This window comes from Salvia hispanica, chromosome 2, assembly GCF_023119035.1.
Source record: "Salvia hispanica cultivar TCC Black 2014 chromosome 2, UniMelb_Shisp_WGS_1.0, whole genome shotgun sequence".
Classification (NCBI taxonomy): domain Eukaryota; kingdom Viridiplantae; phylum Streptophyta; class Magnoliopsida; order Lamiales; family Lamiaceae; genus Salvia; species Salvia hispanica.
The window spans coordinates 23,840,417-23,855,821 of NC_062966.1; the positions used below are offsets into that span (position 1 = coordinate 23,840,417).

The 15,405-nt window shown below is 37.2% G+C and overlaps 2 protein-coding genes and 1 non-coding gene across 5 annotated transcripts; 2 read left to right on the plus strand and 1 right to left on the minus strand.

Annotated features, from left to right (window-relative positions):
* Window positions 1–1,438: 1,438 nt before the first annotated feature.
* On the plus strand, window positions 1,439–3,787 carry LOC125207951. 2 transcript variants are annotated; one of them, XM_048107474.1, is made up of 2 exons: window positions 1,439–2,418; window positions 2,507–2,662. In XM_048107474.1, the coding sequence occupies exons 1-2, from the start codon at window positions 1,655–1,657 to the stop codon at window positions 2,526–2,528; spliced, it is 786 nt and encodes a 261-aa protein (XP_047963431.1). In that variant the 5' UTR covers window positions 1,439–1,654; the 3' UTR covers window positions 2,529–2,662. The 2 variants fall into 2 exon arrangements, with proteins under 2 accessions (XP_047963431.1, XP_047963430.1); XM_048107473.1 differs by having other exon boundaries at window positions 2,284–2,418; window positions 2,507–3,787.
* Window positions 3,788–5,851: 2,064 nt separating this feature from the next.
* On the plus strand, window positions 5,852–8,168 carry LOC125208123. 2 transcript variants are annotated; one of them, XM_048107681.1, is made up of 3 exons: window positions 5,852–5,905; window positions 6,072–6,841; window positions 6,954–8,168. In XM_048107681.1, exons 2-3 carry the CDS (start codon window positions 6,192–6,194, stop codon window positions 7,288–7,290), a joined length of 987 nt encoding a protein of 328 aa, XP_047963638.1. In that variant the 5' UTR covers window positions 5,852–5,905; window positions 6,072–6,191; the 3' UTR covers window positions 7,291–8,168. The 2 variants fall into 2 exon arrangements, 1 of the variants encoding a protein (XP_047963638.1); XR_007174058.1 differs by lacking the exon at window positions 5,852–5,905 and having other exon boundaries at window positions 5,946–6,841; window positions 6,954–7,440; window positions 7,582–7,605.
* A 7,040-nt stretch (window positions 8,169–15,208) lies between these two features.
* On the minus strand, window positions 15,209–15,280 carry TRNAD-GUC. Its single transcript has one exon. It is a non-coding gene; the product is annotated as a tRNA-Asp (tRNA).
* Window positions 15,281–15,405: the final 125 nt, after the last annotated feature.

Below are 15,405 nucleotides of genomic sequence, written 5' to 3' on the forward strand. Positions count from 1 at the left end.
TGTTGAATGGATTAAATGAAATAAAATAAAATAAAATAGAGAAAGAAAGTATGAGAGGGATTAAAATAAGAGTGATTAATATATTTTGATTTTTATTAAAAAGAAAATGACACAACTTAGTTGAGCCATCTTAGAAGAAAATACAACTAACTTAGTTAGGACTAGAGATAATTAATTGGATATACATGGAGTGTTATTACACTAGCTTTGATTTAATCATAACTCTACTCCACAACTATAGCTCTCCAATCTACACAATATTCTGATTAAAGTGCTGGACAATTTATGTAAAAATTGAGTGTGGGCTAATCGAATAAAAATTTTATTCGGTTAAATTTAGTTGACTATTCGAGTGAATTGGACTTGAATATGGTAGAAGCCCAAATATAGAAATAAGATCCAATTCATTATTCGAACTTCTCCTCTGGGCCTCAACAAATTAAAAGCCTAATAGAGAAATTCCTTGAAAACCCAACGAGGACCGATCGACATCGTTTCGCTCTTTGTGTCTTCGAGTAAAATGCATGAACTAGCAGAAGCAGAGAACAATAAAATGGATCAATTTAGCTGGTGGAACTGAGAATTGGATGATGGATCAGCAAACTGATGCACTGGATCCATCGTTACATTCACCATTCACCAACTTTTCGTGCCCTAACTTAGACGAATTATTATATTATTTATTATGTTGAGAGCTTTGAATTGTGAATGAAGGCATATATAATACTCCTATGTTTGAATAAAATGTAGTATTTACTAATTTGGCTTTTGTATATAAAGATGATATTTTGGCGAAATTCTTGTAAAAAGTTAGTATTTGTATGTTTTAATGTGAAGGTCACGATCAAGCTGCAAAGGAGGACAGAATTAAGGACCAAACACCGAAACACCATCTTGTGTGTTTGAAGAAATGCCTCAAAGAAATATACACTCTGAAAATCCCCACGGAGTATTAATTTATTGTTTGCTTTCACTCAATTATTACCTGTGTAGTTCGGTCTCTGATCATAGGCCTCAATATTTGATAAAGCCGATAAATGTAAATCTTGCAAAATGATCATTGCAAATAAAGTTTGAAGATGAAGAAAATAAAATATAAAGTGAAAAATTATAATTGTGGGGATAAAAGTGCAAAGATATATAGAACCTATACTTGGAGTGGATATATTAACAATTTTAGAATCACAAATGCTTGGTTCTTTGCTTTCATGTAAATCAAAGGTATATTTACTTTATATATATCTGTGTGCATTATATATTTTATGAATTTTGTATTTAATTTCATGTAGTAAAGTTAATAGTGGGCCCACATAAACATTTGTGCTTTGCTTTGATCTAAACTAAGGTATATGTTTTTGAAGTATTTATCTGTATATTAAGGTTTGCATAATTCTCACATCATCCCCACAACGTTATAGTTTTATCAATTAGTTCTCTTTTGAATTGGGAAGGGAGAGTTGAGTGTCTATATCTCCTTCTTCATAGTCAAAACTCTTTGTATTTGTTATCTATAGTTTCATGATCCACTTTTGCACATAAGCTCTATTTTTTTTGGGATAATCTGTTGTTGAGCTTATAGATTGATCATTGCATTGCTTGCATGCCATTTTTTTTATGTTATATGATCAATTGTTGGATCTTTAGAGATTGAGTCATGGAAGAAAAGGTTATTGACCGTTTCTACCATGAACATCCTTTGGTTCTCACTGAAAATGTGAGTGACAATAATAGTCTAGTTTGTTATGGATGTGGTGATCTTGTAACTGATTTGGAGTTGGCATATGTTTGCACGGTGCAAAATTGTTCGAATAGGATTATCCTCCACAAGAAATGTGGAGAATTACCTAGTCAAATTTTGAACCCCAAACACCCTCAACACCCTATTCACTTATATGATCATAGCCACCATTCGGGTACTGGTTGGTGTGATATTTGTGCGCGTGATATGGATGGGGCGCTTGGGTACCAATGTTCTAGTTGTAATTTTGATGTCAATTTAACATGCCCAATAATAAGCATTGATTCCATAATACAAGGGAAAATAGAGTTACATCACCCAAGTCACCCTCAACACCCTTTGACACTCATGAGAAAGCCCTTATTTTCTTTTTGTTGTGATGCTTGTGGTACTCAAGATGTGGAAATGGCCTACATATGCAGCATATGTGAGTTCATGATACACATGACTTGTGCGTCGTTGCCCCTCGTCCTCCCTAAAGATCGTCACCACCACCACCATCTTTCTTTGGCATTCACATTTCCAGAGGAACATAATATGTACATATCACGCTGTGACGTTTGTCATGAAATATTGGCCAAAGCATGGTGGGTGTATTTTTGTGGAGATTGCAGATTCTTTGCTCATCTTAGGTGTGTCGCATTCACCACAGCTGAGACCACAAAACAAGACTCCAACTTGTAAGATATCTTTTCTCTTTTGTAATTTCATTTTAGTAGCTAAAGGTCTCTCGTTGAGTCTGGTTTAATTTTATTTTTTTACATACAGAAAGAGGAGGATGCTAATCTGATTGAGTTCCCACTATGTGCGCATGACATATCTAAGGAGTTAATCACACCTTTTGTGATGCGAGAAAACGGTCTCAACAGGATCCCAGATGTCAAAGATATGCCTTCAACTGTGAATATGCCGCATACCACAGCAAGTTTCTCATTTCTATTCAACTATCACAACCATCCTTTGAGCTTGGTTGCAGAGCATCATGATGATGACACCAAAATCATGCATGAGGAAGAAGAAGATGAAAACGTAGTCGAGGCAACAGATGATGAATTGATGGTTTGTGATGTGTGTGTAACACCCATATCTTCACCTCCATATTACGAGTGCGCTTCTTGCAAATATTTCATCCATGCCATTTGCTACTTGTTACCCAAAACATTCTCGTCATCGTCTTCTCCTAATATTTACAGTGAATGCACTAGAACACATGATAAAAACCATGAATTCACACTCTACACAAGTTCAGAATTATTGGATATGAATACAAGTTTGTGTAAGTGTGAGATTTGTGGTTTTATTACAAATGGAACAGTATACAAGTGTGAAGGGTGCGAGATGAAGATAGATGTCAAGTGTGCGTCTCTACCGACTAGTATTAGACATAAATTTCACACACATCACAAACATCTAGTCTTGAATAGGATACCATCAGAAGGTGGAAAAAGGAAGCACTGCCATGGCTGTGGATTTCACATGAAGAAAATTACATATTGCTGCAGCAGCAAAGATTGTGATTTTGAATTGGTCTTGAGAAATGCTATGCTTCCTGCAAGCATAACAAGGCATGAGTGGGACAAATACCATTCATTAATGTTGTTATCTGATGCAGCTCTCGACCATCCCTCCGGCTTTATTTGTGATTTATGTGAAGTGGAATTGCATCCCAAGGGGTGGATGTATCATTGTCGGCAATGTGACCTTTCTTTCCACCTAGATTGCCTCGAGTCCGCATCTGGCCTGTTCAGAAACATCAAATTTGGGCGACGATTTATGATGCGTGGTATTCACCCTAATCATCCTCTCACATTCAGTTGTGTCACTATCAAGAGAAGGTGTGACCTTTGTTATATGGAGGTGTATAACAATTGTGGGTTGGAATGTGCATCATGTTACTTTGTTGTGTGCCTAAGCTGTGGTAGGAGAGAATTAGCTAAGAAGATGTAATTTGCAGTTGATGTCAACTTCAGTAATTGGTTTGATTCAGTGGAATGATTGATATAAATAATCAATACTCCTCTATAATATTTGACTTTTTGCTATTTTCAATTGTTTTGTGCTCATGCTTTTATATGTTTGTTGGGAGTAACATTTTTGGTTTGTGTATAAACCGGTTTCTTTGACTACTTTTTTCTTTATGTGTATGTAATCATGATGAAGATTAATGAGCATTGAGCTATTTGGTTCCTATATAACTATATTAAAAATCGGTACAAACAGATTAATCGAAGTGTGACGGTGGATTCTATTATCATGTTTAAAGAAATACCTGAAATTGAGTAAATATGTGGTTTAGTATTCTACTATCATGATTAGTAAAGAGAATCAAATACCTACATAATTACGCAACTTAAACTATGCTATTTAATTAATTACCTTTGCCACAACTCACAAGCGAAGGATTTCAAGGTTAATTGCACAAATCACATCGATCTTTGATTGGGAGAATATGCAGGTAGCGTCTTGTTTCATGAGCAATTTGAGAGGATAGAATTAGACTCTGGTGATAAGGGATCCGACAAGGGTAATATTGGTCCAAACGATGTTCGACGAAATGCTTGAAAGAAATAGGCCTTTAATAGTTGTATTAATTTGTTCTTTGCTTTGACTCAATTATTGACTGTTATTTGATTATACTATATGCCTTTAATTTGATGTTTGCTTTCACTCAATCATTACTCCTTGTATAGGTTGGCCTTCGATCATAGGCCTAAATTAGTCTACTTTATAGTTGTAAATATCTTTTAACCACATTACAATGATGTAAGTTTTATAAAACGCCCTCCATCGTAAAAATCGAAACTTTTTGAAACAACACAGATTTTAATTCAAAATTAATAAAATAAGAGAGATAGAAATATAAAATTAATAAAGTAAGAGAGATAGAAATATAAGTGAAAAATGGTTCTCATCTCATTCAAGAGAAGAAATTTTCTAAAGTAGAAAGTTTCTATTTTCAATGAACGAACAAAAAAGAAAGAATTTCTATTTTTAAGGAATAATTATACTAATATTATTTCAACTGTTTTTATCTTTTTCCTTAAATACTTAATAAATTTTACATTAAATTAAAATTTGTGTTGTTTATTTTAGGGGATGTCAAAAGTAAAGTTGGAAATATAAACAAAAAAATCATTATAATTCGATTTTGTGTCGGTTTCAAACCCTGAAATAAACTGAAAAACTGAATTACGAAGAAAAGAAACCACTCCGAAAATCACCACATCTTGCTTATGGCTGTAGAGGAAATCACATCGATCTTTGAATTGGGGGAAGGTGAAGGTGGCGTCTGGGTTCATGTTTGTCCAAACGCCGGACACCATCTGTTGCGCCGCCGCTGCTGCTTATATTCCCGCCTAAGACTTATTCGACGAAATGCTTGAAAGAAATGGCGTTGCTACGCATTGAAATTGGTTTCCTGTGATCTTCAATCTGGAAACTGATAAAAAAAAATGTTAAACCAAATAATACCAACGTCTGATTTCCTGTGATCTTCAATCAAGTATGTCCTTGCTACGAGTATTGTAATTGGTTTTGTAATTGCAATTTGGATCAAAGATGATGTCTTAAGATGCAATTAACCCTTATTAATTTGTAATTTTCTTTCACTGAACTATTACTCGTTTAATTTGGTCTTAGATTATAAATGCCTTTATTTTGTTGTTTGCTTTCACTCAATTATTACTTGTCTAGGTTGGTCTTTGATTATAGGCCTCAATATTCGATTTGATTTCATTCCTCTTGCTTCAGATTTACATGTTTGAGCATATAGTAAAGTTAATAGTAGGCCCACATAAATAATTGTTCTTTGCTTTAATTCAAAACTATGGTATTTTTTCAAGTAACTATCTATATATATTTTTAAAAAGACAAATACTAGTACTACTATATAAGAAAGTTTCAGTCAATGATATTCAATTAATTATATGCTGGATCACGTGGTAAAGTTAATAGAAGACCGACATGTTGCTTTGCTGAGGAGCTTTTTTTTTTGAAGTGAGAATAGTAATTCTCTTTATTCATTGCTTTCATGTATATCTAAGGCATATTAGTCTGAAGTGAACACTATATATATAGTGGTTTGACCATGATCTGTTACACATCCAATTATTTTCACAATTCCACATCTCATACTATATTTGTGTTTCTTTACATGTTTATTTTTGTGTAAGCTTATCCTTTGTTTTATTTATGTACATATATGTACTCTAGAAATCTGGCTGGTCTGTTTAGATTGATAATTGCCTACTGTCATTCGTTTAATTAACGCATGCACATATTATTCTCACAAATTTACAGTAATACTAATACTATTTTGCAAACTTATTTTCAGTTGGTTTTTGGCCCACTGCACCATATATGGAGGACACGGACGTTAACAAGCGTTTCTACCACGAACATCCTTTGATTCTCACATATACTGCAAGTGATCAGGAAAGTGGTCTAAATTGCTATGGGTGTGGTAATTTTGTATCCGAATTGGAGCCGGCATATGTTTGCACGGTGCAAAATTGTCCTCCACAAGAAATGTGGAGAATTACCTAGCCAAATTTTGCACCCTAAACACCCTCAACATCCTCTTGATTTATTTGATTATCACGAGATTGTTGGCCGTTGTTGGTGTGATATTTGTTCGCGCGATATTGAAACAGTGCTTGGGTACCGATGTACTCTTTGTAATTTCGATGCCGATGTAACATGCCCAATAATAAGCATTAATTCCATAATAGAAGGATATTTAGAATTAGATCACCCGAGTCACCCTCAACACCCTTTAACACTTCTGACAAAGTCCCCATCATTTCAATTTTATTGTGACGGTTGTGGTACTCAAGAAACTGACATGGCCTACACATGCCGCATATGTGACATTTGGGTTCACAAGAGCTGCGCGTTGTTGCCTTACGTTATCGAGAAAAGTTTCCACCACCACAAACTTACCCTGGAATTCACCTATCCAGCGGCACATAGAAGCTATATATATGAATGTGATGTTTGTCATAAAAGACTGGCCAAAACATGTTGGCTGTATTGTTGTGGTGATTGCAGATTCTTTGCTCATGTTAGATGCGTCGCATTCCCAACGACTGAGAGCACAAACTTGTAAGATATATACATACAAATCCATGTCTTGCCTTGATTTGCTTTTGCCTATATATATAACCATGATTGCGAAATGGAGTACTGATACTTTGTTATTGATCATTAATTGCAGAAATCTTGATGATGATGATGTGACTACGTTCCCGCTGCATGCTCGTGACATAGCTGAGAAGTTAATCACACCTTTTGTGGAGCGGGTAGGCCCGACACCGCCAGATGATTCTGGCAAATTCAAGAAGTGGATCGATTGGTTTAGCACCACAGTAGGTTTAAAAGACAAGTCAACATTGTATATGCCTCAAAGTTTTTCATTTTTATTCAATCACCACGAGCACCATTTGAAGCTGGTTTCAGAGTCGTTCAATAAAATGATGGATGAGGAGGAAGACGAGGATGAGTTGAAGATATGCGATGTGTGTGTAACACCCATATCTTCTCCCCCATACTAGGAGTGTGAGGAAGCTTGCTGTTACCCAAAACTTTCTCACCATCTTCTTCTTTATCCAGCTTATATGGTGAATGCATAGATGCTTCAGAAAGTCATAGATTCAAACTCCATACACCCACCTCAAAATTATATATGGATCATACAAATGCATGTAAGTGTGATATTTGTGGTTTATTCACAAATGGAAGGGTGTATGAGTGTGAAGAGTGCAAATTGATGGTAGATGTGAAATGTGCATCTCTACCACAAACTATAAGGCATACATCTCACCCACATCACACATGTATATTAGGATTCTCATTTACCAAGTGCCAATGCTGTGGATATTACTTGTGGAATGCATATCACTGCAGCCAAGGTTGTGGATTTGCGCTGCACTTCGGTTGTGCTCTGCTGCCGAAGAGCATTTCAGTGCGTGCGTGGGACAGGTACCATTCATTGATGTTGTCATCTGATGCCGGTCGTGGCCATCCCTCCAACTTTATTTGCGATAACTGTGAAGAAGAATTGAATATGAGGACATGGATATATTACTGTAGCCAATGCGACGTTTCTTTCCACACTCATTGCCTCAAGGCTGCGTCTGGTGCGTTCAGAAACATTAAGTTTGGGGGCCAGTTCGAGTTGAATGGGATTCACCCTGATCACCCTCTCACATTCAATTTTGTCACTATCAAGAAAAAATGTGACCTTTGTAATAGGATTGTATAACTACTGTGGATTTGAATGTGGATCGTGTTACTTTGTTGTGTGCCTAAGTTGTGGTAGGAAAGAGTTGGCTAGCAAGATTGGTTTGATTGAGTAGAATGAGAGTTCATATATGGTTTGTCTTCTTTGTTCCAAACATGTAGTATTATGTAATATGCTCAGTGTTTCTTACTTTTACATTTCTTGTATGTTTCCTTTTACGAGTAAAGTTTAAAGATATATAGAACCAATATGTAACACCCCACTTTTTCGAACTCTAATTTTCGAGTCATAAAATTTTTGCATTAAATGCTTTTAATGCTTTGAAGTATGTGGAATAATTAATGGGTGAATTAACTTCATGATTCTTTGTGACCTAATTGCGATTTGGAGTTGAGATTGAGTTGAATAGTCAAACTTGTTGATTATATGACGTGACTATTGAATAGTCAATATTGTGGAAAATGTGACGTGGCTGTGGAATGGTCAAGGTCGTTGAAAATGTGACGTGGAGCTAGAATAGTAAAAAGGGTTGAAATTGTGATGTGACCGTGTGAATATTTTGATGCGGAGTGAAATAATATTGTGGTGAATTATTTTCTAAGGGATGAGTGAGATTAAATAGGAGCATCATTATTGGAATTTTCGACCACTTCTATTTATTGGAAAGAAATTATATTTTCCGTGGATTTAATTATTCGCTTGGGATGATTATCCAAATTAAATCCAAAGTCCGATCATTCCTTATTCCCTCTATGAAATTTTCGACCCCCATGTTTATTTCAAGGAGATTTTCAAAAATCTCCTATTTAAGGGAGAAAAGATTTATTTTATTATATTATTTGATCTTTATTTATTCTCTTCCATGAATAAATTCAAATATCTTACCATATCTAAGAAGATCTTGTCATATCCTATTTTAATTAGAAATTTAAATAAAATTCCTTGTGGGAAGAGCCAAATTCACGCATACTCCCTATTTAATTGGGGGGGGGGGATTATTATTTTTATTCTGCTCCGTGATATTTTATTCTACTCCGTAAAATACCAAAATAAAATTATAGGCTAATTAAATAGCCTAAAATTTCGAAATCCCCTTATTTCTCCCCATAATTCATGCCACTTTCCACCACCATATCTTCTCAAATCTTTGATTTATTTAATTATAGATTTTATTTTTGCACTCTATAAATACATGGGAGAAAAACCTAACCCTAGCCACTAATCAGACGTCTCTCTCTCTCTAATCACACGCCTCTACTCTCTCCCACTCTCTCCCAAATTTTCTTCTACTTTTCTCCAAGATCTCTTCATCTTTTGAGAAGAATTCACGTTGAAGCCTCAAGAATTATTGAAGAATCAAGATTCTACTTTGTTTCTGCCGATTGTTTTTTATCAAGAAGAGGTATTTTGTTCTATCTTTTCTCATCTAACCGATAAATCAGTGTTCTTGAACCCTCATGCATATAGATTGAGTGAAAAGGGGAAACAATTGATGAATATGAAATGATGTGCGTGTGTGTGCGCATCGGTATGCGTGTGTGTTCGTGTGTGTGCATGTGACGTGTGTGGTAAAACACTCATGCGTGACATGTTTTGATGATAGATCTGGAGTTGTAGCGCGAATAAAAAGTGATATAATAATCATGCCTTGATTTTGAATGGTGATATTAAAACGAATTGATGGGAAAAGGGAAACGTTGGGAACATGCATGATTTTTGAATCAATGATTGGGATTTATTTGTGATACGCATAAATTAAAGGTGATAACTCGCGCTCTCGGCGTGATAGCAAGAGGAAGAGCGTACTTGTGATCTAAGGAGTCGAGGTGGGCTTTATTTACTAAACTCTCTTATTTCCAAAATATTGATTATGGTGTTATAAGGGTAGATTAAAATGTTATGCCATGCCTGTGATTATTTTGATTATGTTGTGTGTCTGATGCGTAGTTTGTGAGTCCGCTCCATTAGGCTATAGGGCTATAAAAACGAATTCAGGTCTGAGTAGAGCCGCAAACCCTATCAGGCTAGTGTACACAGTTGGGATCGGGAGCCGTCCTTGCTAGTCCTCCGGTCTCGTGGGCGAATAGTGTTGTAACATTCCGAATTTCCGAACCCATGGATCGGATAAGCTAGCCCGAATCTACGTTCAAGAGATCGTGCGATTACATGGAGTTCCAGTGACGATCACGTCTGATCGTGACCCAAAGTTTACCTCGAAATTTTGGATTAGTCTACAACGCGAGCTTGGAACACGCTTAAACTTTAGCACCGCTTTTCGAACCCGAATTTTAGAGCCCTAGAATTAATTATTGATGACGTGGAAGATGTGAATTATTCGATGAGTGAATTTATTGCATGAGTTTCTTTGACCGGGAAGTTTGAAAAGTCAAATTTGATGACTATGTGACGTGGCATGTGATTTCTTGAATTATGAGATTATGTGGCAAATTATTTGTTTAAGGGTGAGTGAGAATATTAGAGAAAATTTCCATAAATACTTGCCACCCAATTCTTGTAATTTTCGAACCCTAGACCCCCTTTGAAGAGAAATTCTATTTCTTCCGGATTTAATTTAATCCTTGGGATATTTACCCAAATTAAAATCCAAGACCCAATTATTTTCTTATTTTAAAAGAGGAAAATCGAGCCCCTTATTTTCCTAGGTGATTTTCGAAAATCACCCATGTAGGGAAGGAAATATTATTTTGCTTATTTAATTGATCCCTTATTTGATTTCCTTCCATACCTAGAATTTAATTATTCTACCAAATCTTTCCATACCTCAAGAGATCTTGCCTTACCTTATTCTAGTCAATATTTAAAAATCCATGCCTTATTTAAAAGGCATAGGAGACGCCACTTTTCACTCCAAATTGGGAGAATTCTTATTTTTATTTTGCTCCGTGATATTTTATTCTACTCCGTAAAATATACCAAAACAAAATCTTGGCCATCCTAGAAGCATAATTTTTGAAAACTAGGAGATTTGCCCTAGGATCTATTTTTGTTAATTCTTCTTCCCTACTTCACAATATTTATTTATTTAATTGTGGAGAATGAGATCTTACCAAATATTCTATTCTAATTACCTAAAGATCTTGTTGGACTCTATAAATAAGAACCAAAACCCCTAACCCTAGCCCCCACATTTTCGAAAATCCCCCACCCTCACTCTCTCAATTTTTCTTCTACTTTACTCCATTAATCCTTCATCTTTTGAGAAGAAATTGAAGTTTAATCCGAGGGTATTGAAGAACCAAGTCTCTACTTTGTTTCTACCGATCGTTTTTCTCTAAAAAGGTATTTTGTTTATGAGTTCTTATTATTCTTCTTCTTCTCTTTTTCTTCTTCTTCTAACCGATTAATCGGTCTTCTCGAACCCTCATGCATCTTGGTTGAGTAAAAGTGGGATAAAAGGGATGTGGGAATATGTTCATGTGTGTGTGTGCCGTGTGTGTGTGTGTGTGTGTGTGTGTGTGTGTGGCGTGTGTGTGTGTGTCGTGTGGTGTGTGTGTGTTGTGTCGTGTAGAGTGTGTTTGATGGTTAAATATTTGCGTGTGATAAACATGATCTTGATTGATTAGTAACGATAAGATAAATCGGTGGGAAAAGGGAAAAGTCTTGAGGCATGCATGAGTAAGAGTAGTATTGAACCTAATTTGTGATATGTGCCTATGTGATTAAAAGGTGAAACTTTGGTTGCGAAGCCGGATAACGGAAAAGCGAAACTACTTGAAAACTAAGCAGTCGAGGTGGGCTTTACTCTTAAAACTCTCTTTTATTTTTGTCAAAAATATTGATTGGTGTTATAAGGGTGGTTTAACTGTTATGCCATGCCTATGTCTGTTTTATTGTGATATTGTGCGCCTGATGCCTAGTTTGTGAGTTCGCTCCATTGGGCTAGGGCTATGGATATGTTTATACGAATTCGGGTCTGAGTATGGGCCGCAAGCCCTACCAGGCTGTGTACACGAGGGGATCGGGAGCCGTCCTTGCTAGTCGGCCGGTCTCGTGGGCGAAAAGTGTGGCCACACTTTCGTCGCACCATGGAATGATTGTGATTGTTATTTTGATGAGGAAAATGGGGAGTTATTTTGACTGGCCAGTCTATGGAAAATATATTTTGTGATACTCGTGATATATCTCTTATAACTGCTTAAAACTCGAGTTCACTTGGTAAGGGTGGCATAACTTATAAAATGTTTTGGCAACGAGCTCACTGAGTATTTCAAAATACTCAGCCCTGCATGTGTTTTCCTTATGTGCAGGTTGAATGATGACGAGCGGTGGCGGGTGTTGAGCAGATTAATTAATTAATATGGATATGTTGAACTTCAAGCGTAGTTGTGTCTTCATACATAGCTATACTTTCTCTTGGTCGCTTTCCGCTAAATTTTGATACACTTTAGAATTTCTTTTGGAATATTTGCATCTTGCCTTCGGTTTGAGGCCTTAGCCTTTTCTTGTGACTTTGTCTTGGATATTATGTCGTACTCTTAAGATATTTTGATCGTCATTTATGATATCTTTCTTCCTTTAAACTTCTAGGTTAAGTTGTTGCATTAAATACTCTGATATTTCTTCCAATTCTTTTGGTCATAGAATTCTATTATATAGAATTCTAAACCCTAACATGTGTCTTGCTAATCAAGAAACATAATTAAAATAAAAGATTACAAAAGATATGCAAAATATCTAAATATAAATAACTAAAATAAGAGATATGCTAAAATCAAGAAATGAATATTGAGGATGATCTTTGGCGAGATTTGCTAGATCGAGGGCCCTAGCAACTCTCCCGCCGTTGAAAACCACCTTGCCCTCAAGGTGGATCATGAATTAGGAACATGAATGGCGTGATTTGGATATTCATAGCAATGCCGGAGTGTGTGGCAGGGGTTGTGAAAGTTGCCCACTCTGATCCATCCTTTGTGATAAGCACAATTGCCACCATTTCATCATCTTGCTTATAAGCCAACTTCATGAACATCTCAACAGCCGCAAATGCCTCACCAAATTTAGCAAAGTCAAACACTCTTATCTTGACAAATGATTGATTCGCAACCATGGTGTACAATAATTCCGAAACATAGCAACCATCTCAGTCGCATCAAGCACCGTGACACCGCAATGAGAAGCATCCACCCCAGATTCGACAACACTATATGTAACGATGGTTTCAACCCCCTTGAAAACTCCCGGGTCAAATATGCGAGCTCCGTCGTCTCCACCAAATCGACGAGTATCACAACTCCATTCGCTATCCCCATGATAGGAACCCATCAAATATAAGAGAATACTACAGCTGCTGTCCAAACATGTCACAACATTGCGCGGTGGGATCGAACGACCATCAGAGGTGAGTGGTTGTTTAAATCTGAACAAATCTCGATCAGCAACACAAAGCAAAGCTTGCTTCTGCAGATCTGACTCCATATAATAATAACCATAAGATGGTGTAGAGTTTGCTACATAATGTGGATCCATTTGAGCAGATTTGACAGCAAGAAAAGCATCTATTTGTGCAGGCTGCGCAGAGTCAAATAAAATAGAGACCACCATACCTCCCACTTTAGCTTCAATAACATCACCGAACTCGGATGAGGGATTAGGTTGATCCTCGGGCAGTGGGCGTGACGCCATGTGATGATCTGGAGGGACGAACACTTGCATCACTGATCTCGGATGAAGAATGACAACGTTTCTCGAAATATCAAGAGTAACATCATCATTAAGAACGACGCTGTTGCTGGAAACATTGATGAGAGAAAGAATTGGGCTCGTCCCAATGTCTTCGGCCATCGACTCGTTGATCACCTGCTTCGAGTGTGCGACTTCAACATCTTGTGTAGCCGAGGCTCGATAAACTGGAAACTCACAATATGGCTGCCTGATCTTGGACAGTAGTGACGTTGGGATTGTCGATTGGGAGGTGGCGCGTTGCTGCATTACACAAGAACCTGCCTCCTCAAAGAATGCCGAAGCAAATACCTCCTCGGTAATAGTTTCCGAATTCTCATAGCAATTGATTGTATCAAAACCATTTCCATTAGAAATAATGTTTTTGGGTGATTCCATAATTGAAGGCTGATCAACCCACTGATCATCATCAACAACATGTGAAACCTCATCCTTGGTTAATTCTGGAGCAAAGCGGTGGTAGACCGCCAATAGAAAATCGTCCCAACCTTTTCCGGCATTATTATCCGTCCAGCGTGCCATCCATTCTGACGCCGGATGATCAAACAAGTATTGAGTAAGGTACAACCGATCGGATAGAGGTGTATAGTAGTAGTTGTAATAATACTGCATATGACAAATCCGCTCGGCTGCATTCTGTCCGTCGAAATGAGGAGGATCGACTTGTAGGCGCAGCAAGGCTGCTGGTGCTACTCCAGGCGGTGCCTGCGTAAGCGATGGCGGTAGCTGCCATCCCCGTTCCACGGTCGCTCCAGGTGAAGGGTCAGGCGGCTCCTTTGTCGCCATAAAGCCGGCAACCGCAAGTTTGGCTAAGGTTTCATCGAGCCTTCGATTCAGCGCATCATGTTGTCGTGCGAAGGACTCCTGCTCGAGCCTGTGTGTCAAGAACTTATCGTCATGGTTGGCAAGAAGTGCATACTTTCTTTTCACTTTTTACAGCCTTTGCTTAGTTAATCCATGCACTCCACCTCCCAATTTACATGTAATATAGTTTACCTTTTAGGAGTTAATTAGTTTAGCCACTTTTAAGGGTCACAATCCTAGTTTTCTAGCTTTCTTTTAGGAGCCAACACTTAGTTTATTTTCCTTATCTTTTAACTTAGTCTCTTTTGATTTCTAATCTTAGGAATGTTCATGCAAGTTGCTGCTCTATTTTATTTCCGAAATAGTTCTAATTTTCGCCACTGCTAAGTTGCCCAGTTTATCAGATTGCTCAGTCTGCGTTCAAGTTTAATATGTTTTCTTCTAATTGCATTTTATTTGCACTTTTAGTTCCTAATCTTAGCTTAAGTGTTATTCATATTTCGTAGTTCAGTTCTCACCCCCAGTTTAGAGCGTGGCGGCATCGCCGAAACCACTCCTAAGTGTGGAAATACATAACGGATGCTACCGTTCCTCGTGGGTTCAACACCCTAACTTACCATATGCTAATTAATAGTATTTTGGAAAGTGGGAACTTATAAATCTTGTTGAATAAGAAGGAACACGTGCCTACGACACGCGTGCAAATTCTCTGACCTTTCAAATGGCGCCGTTGCCGGGGAATGAACCCGGGTCACCCGCGTGACAGGCGGGAATACTTACCACTATACTACAACGACGAAAAATAACACCACAAATAACAAATGATCCCCCACATTTGAAAGGTCGGAGAATTTGCACGCGTGTCGTAGGCACGTGTTCCTTCCTATTCAACAAGATTTATAAGTTCCCACTTTCCAAAATA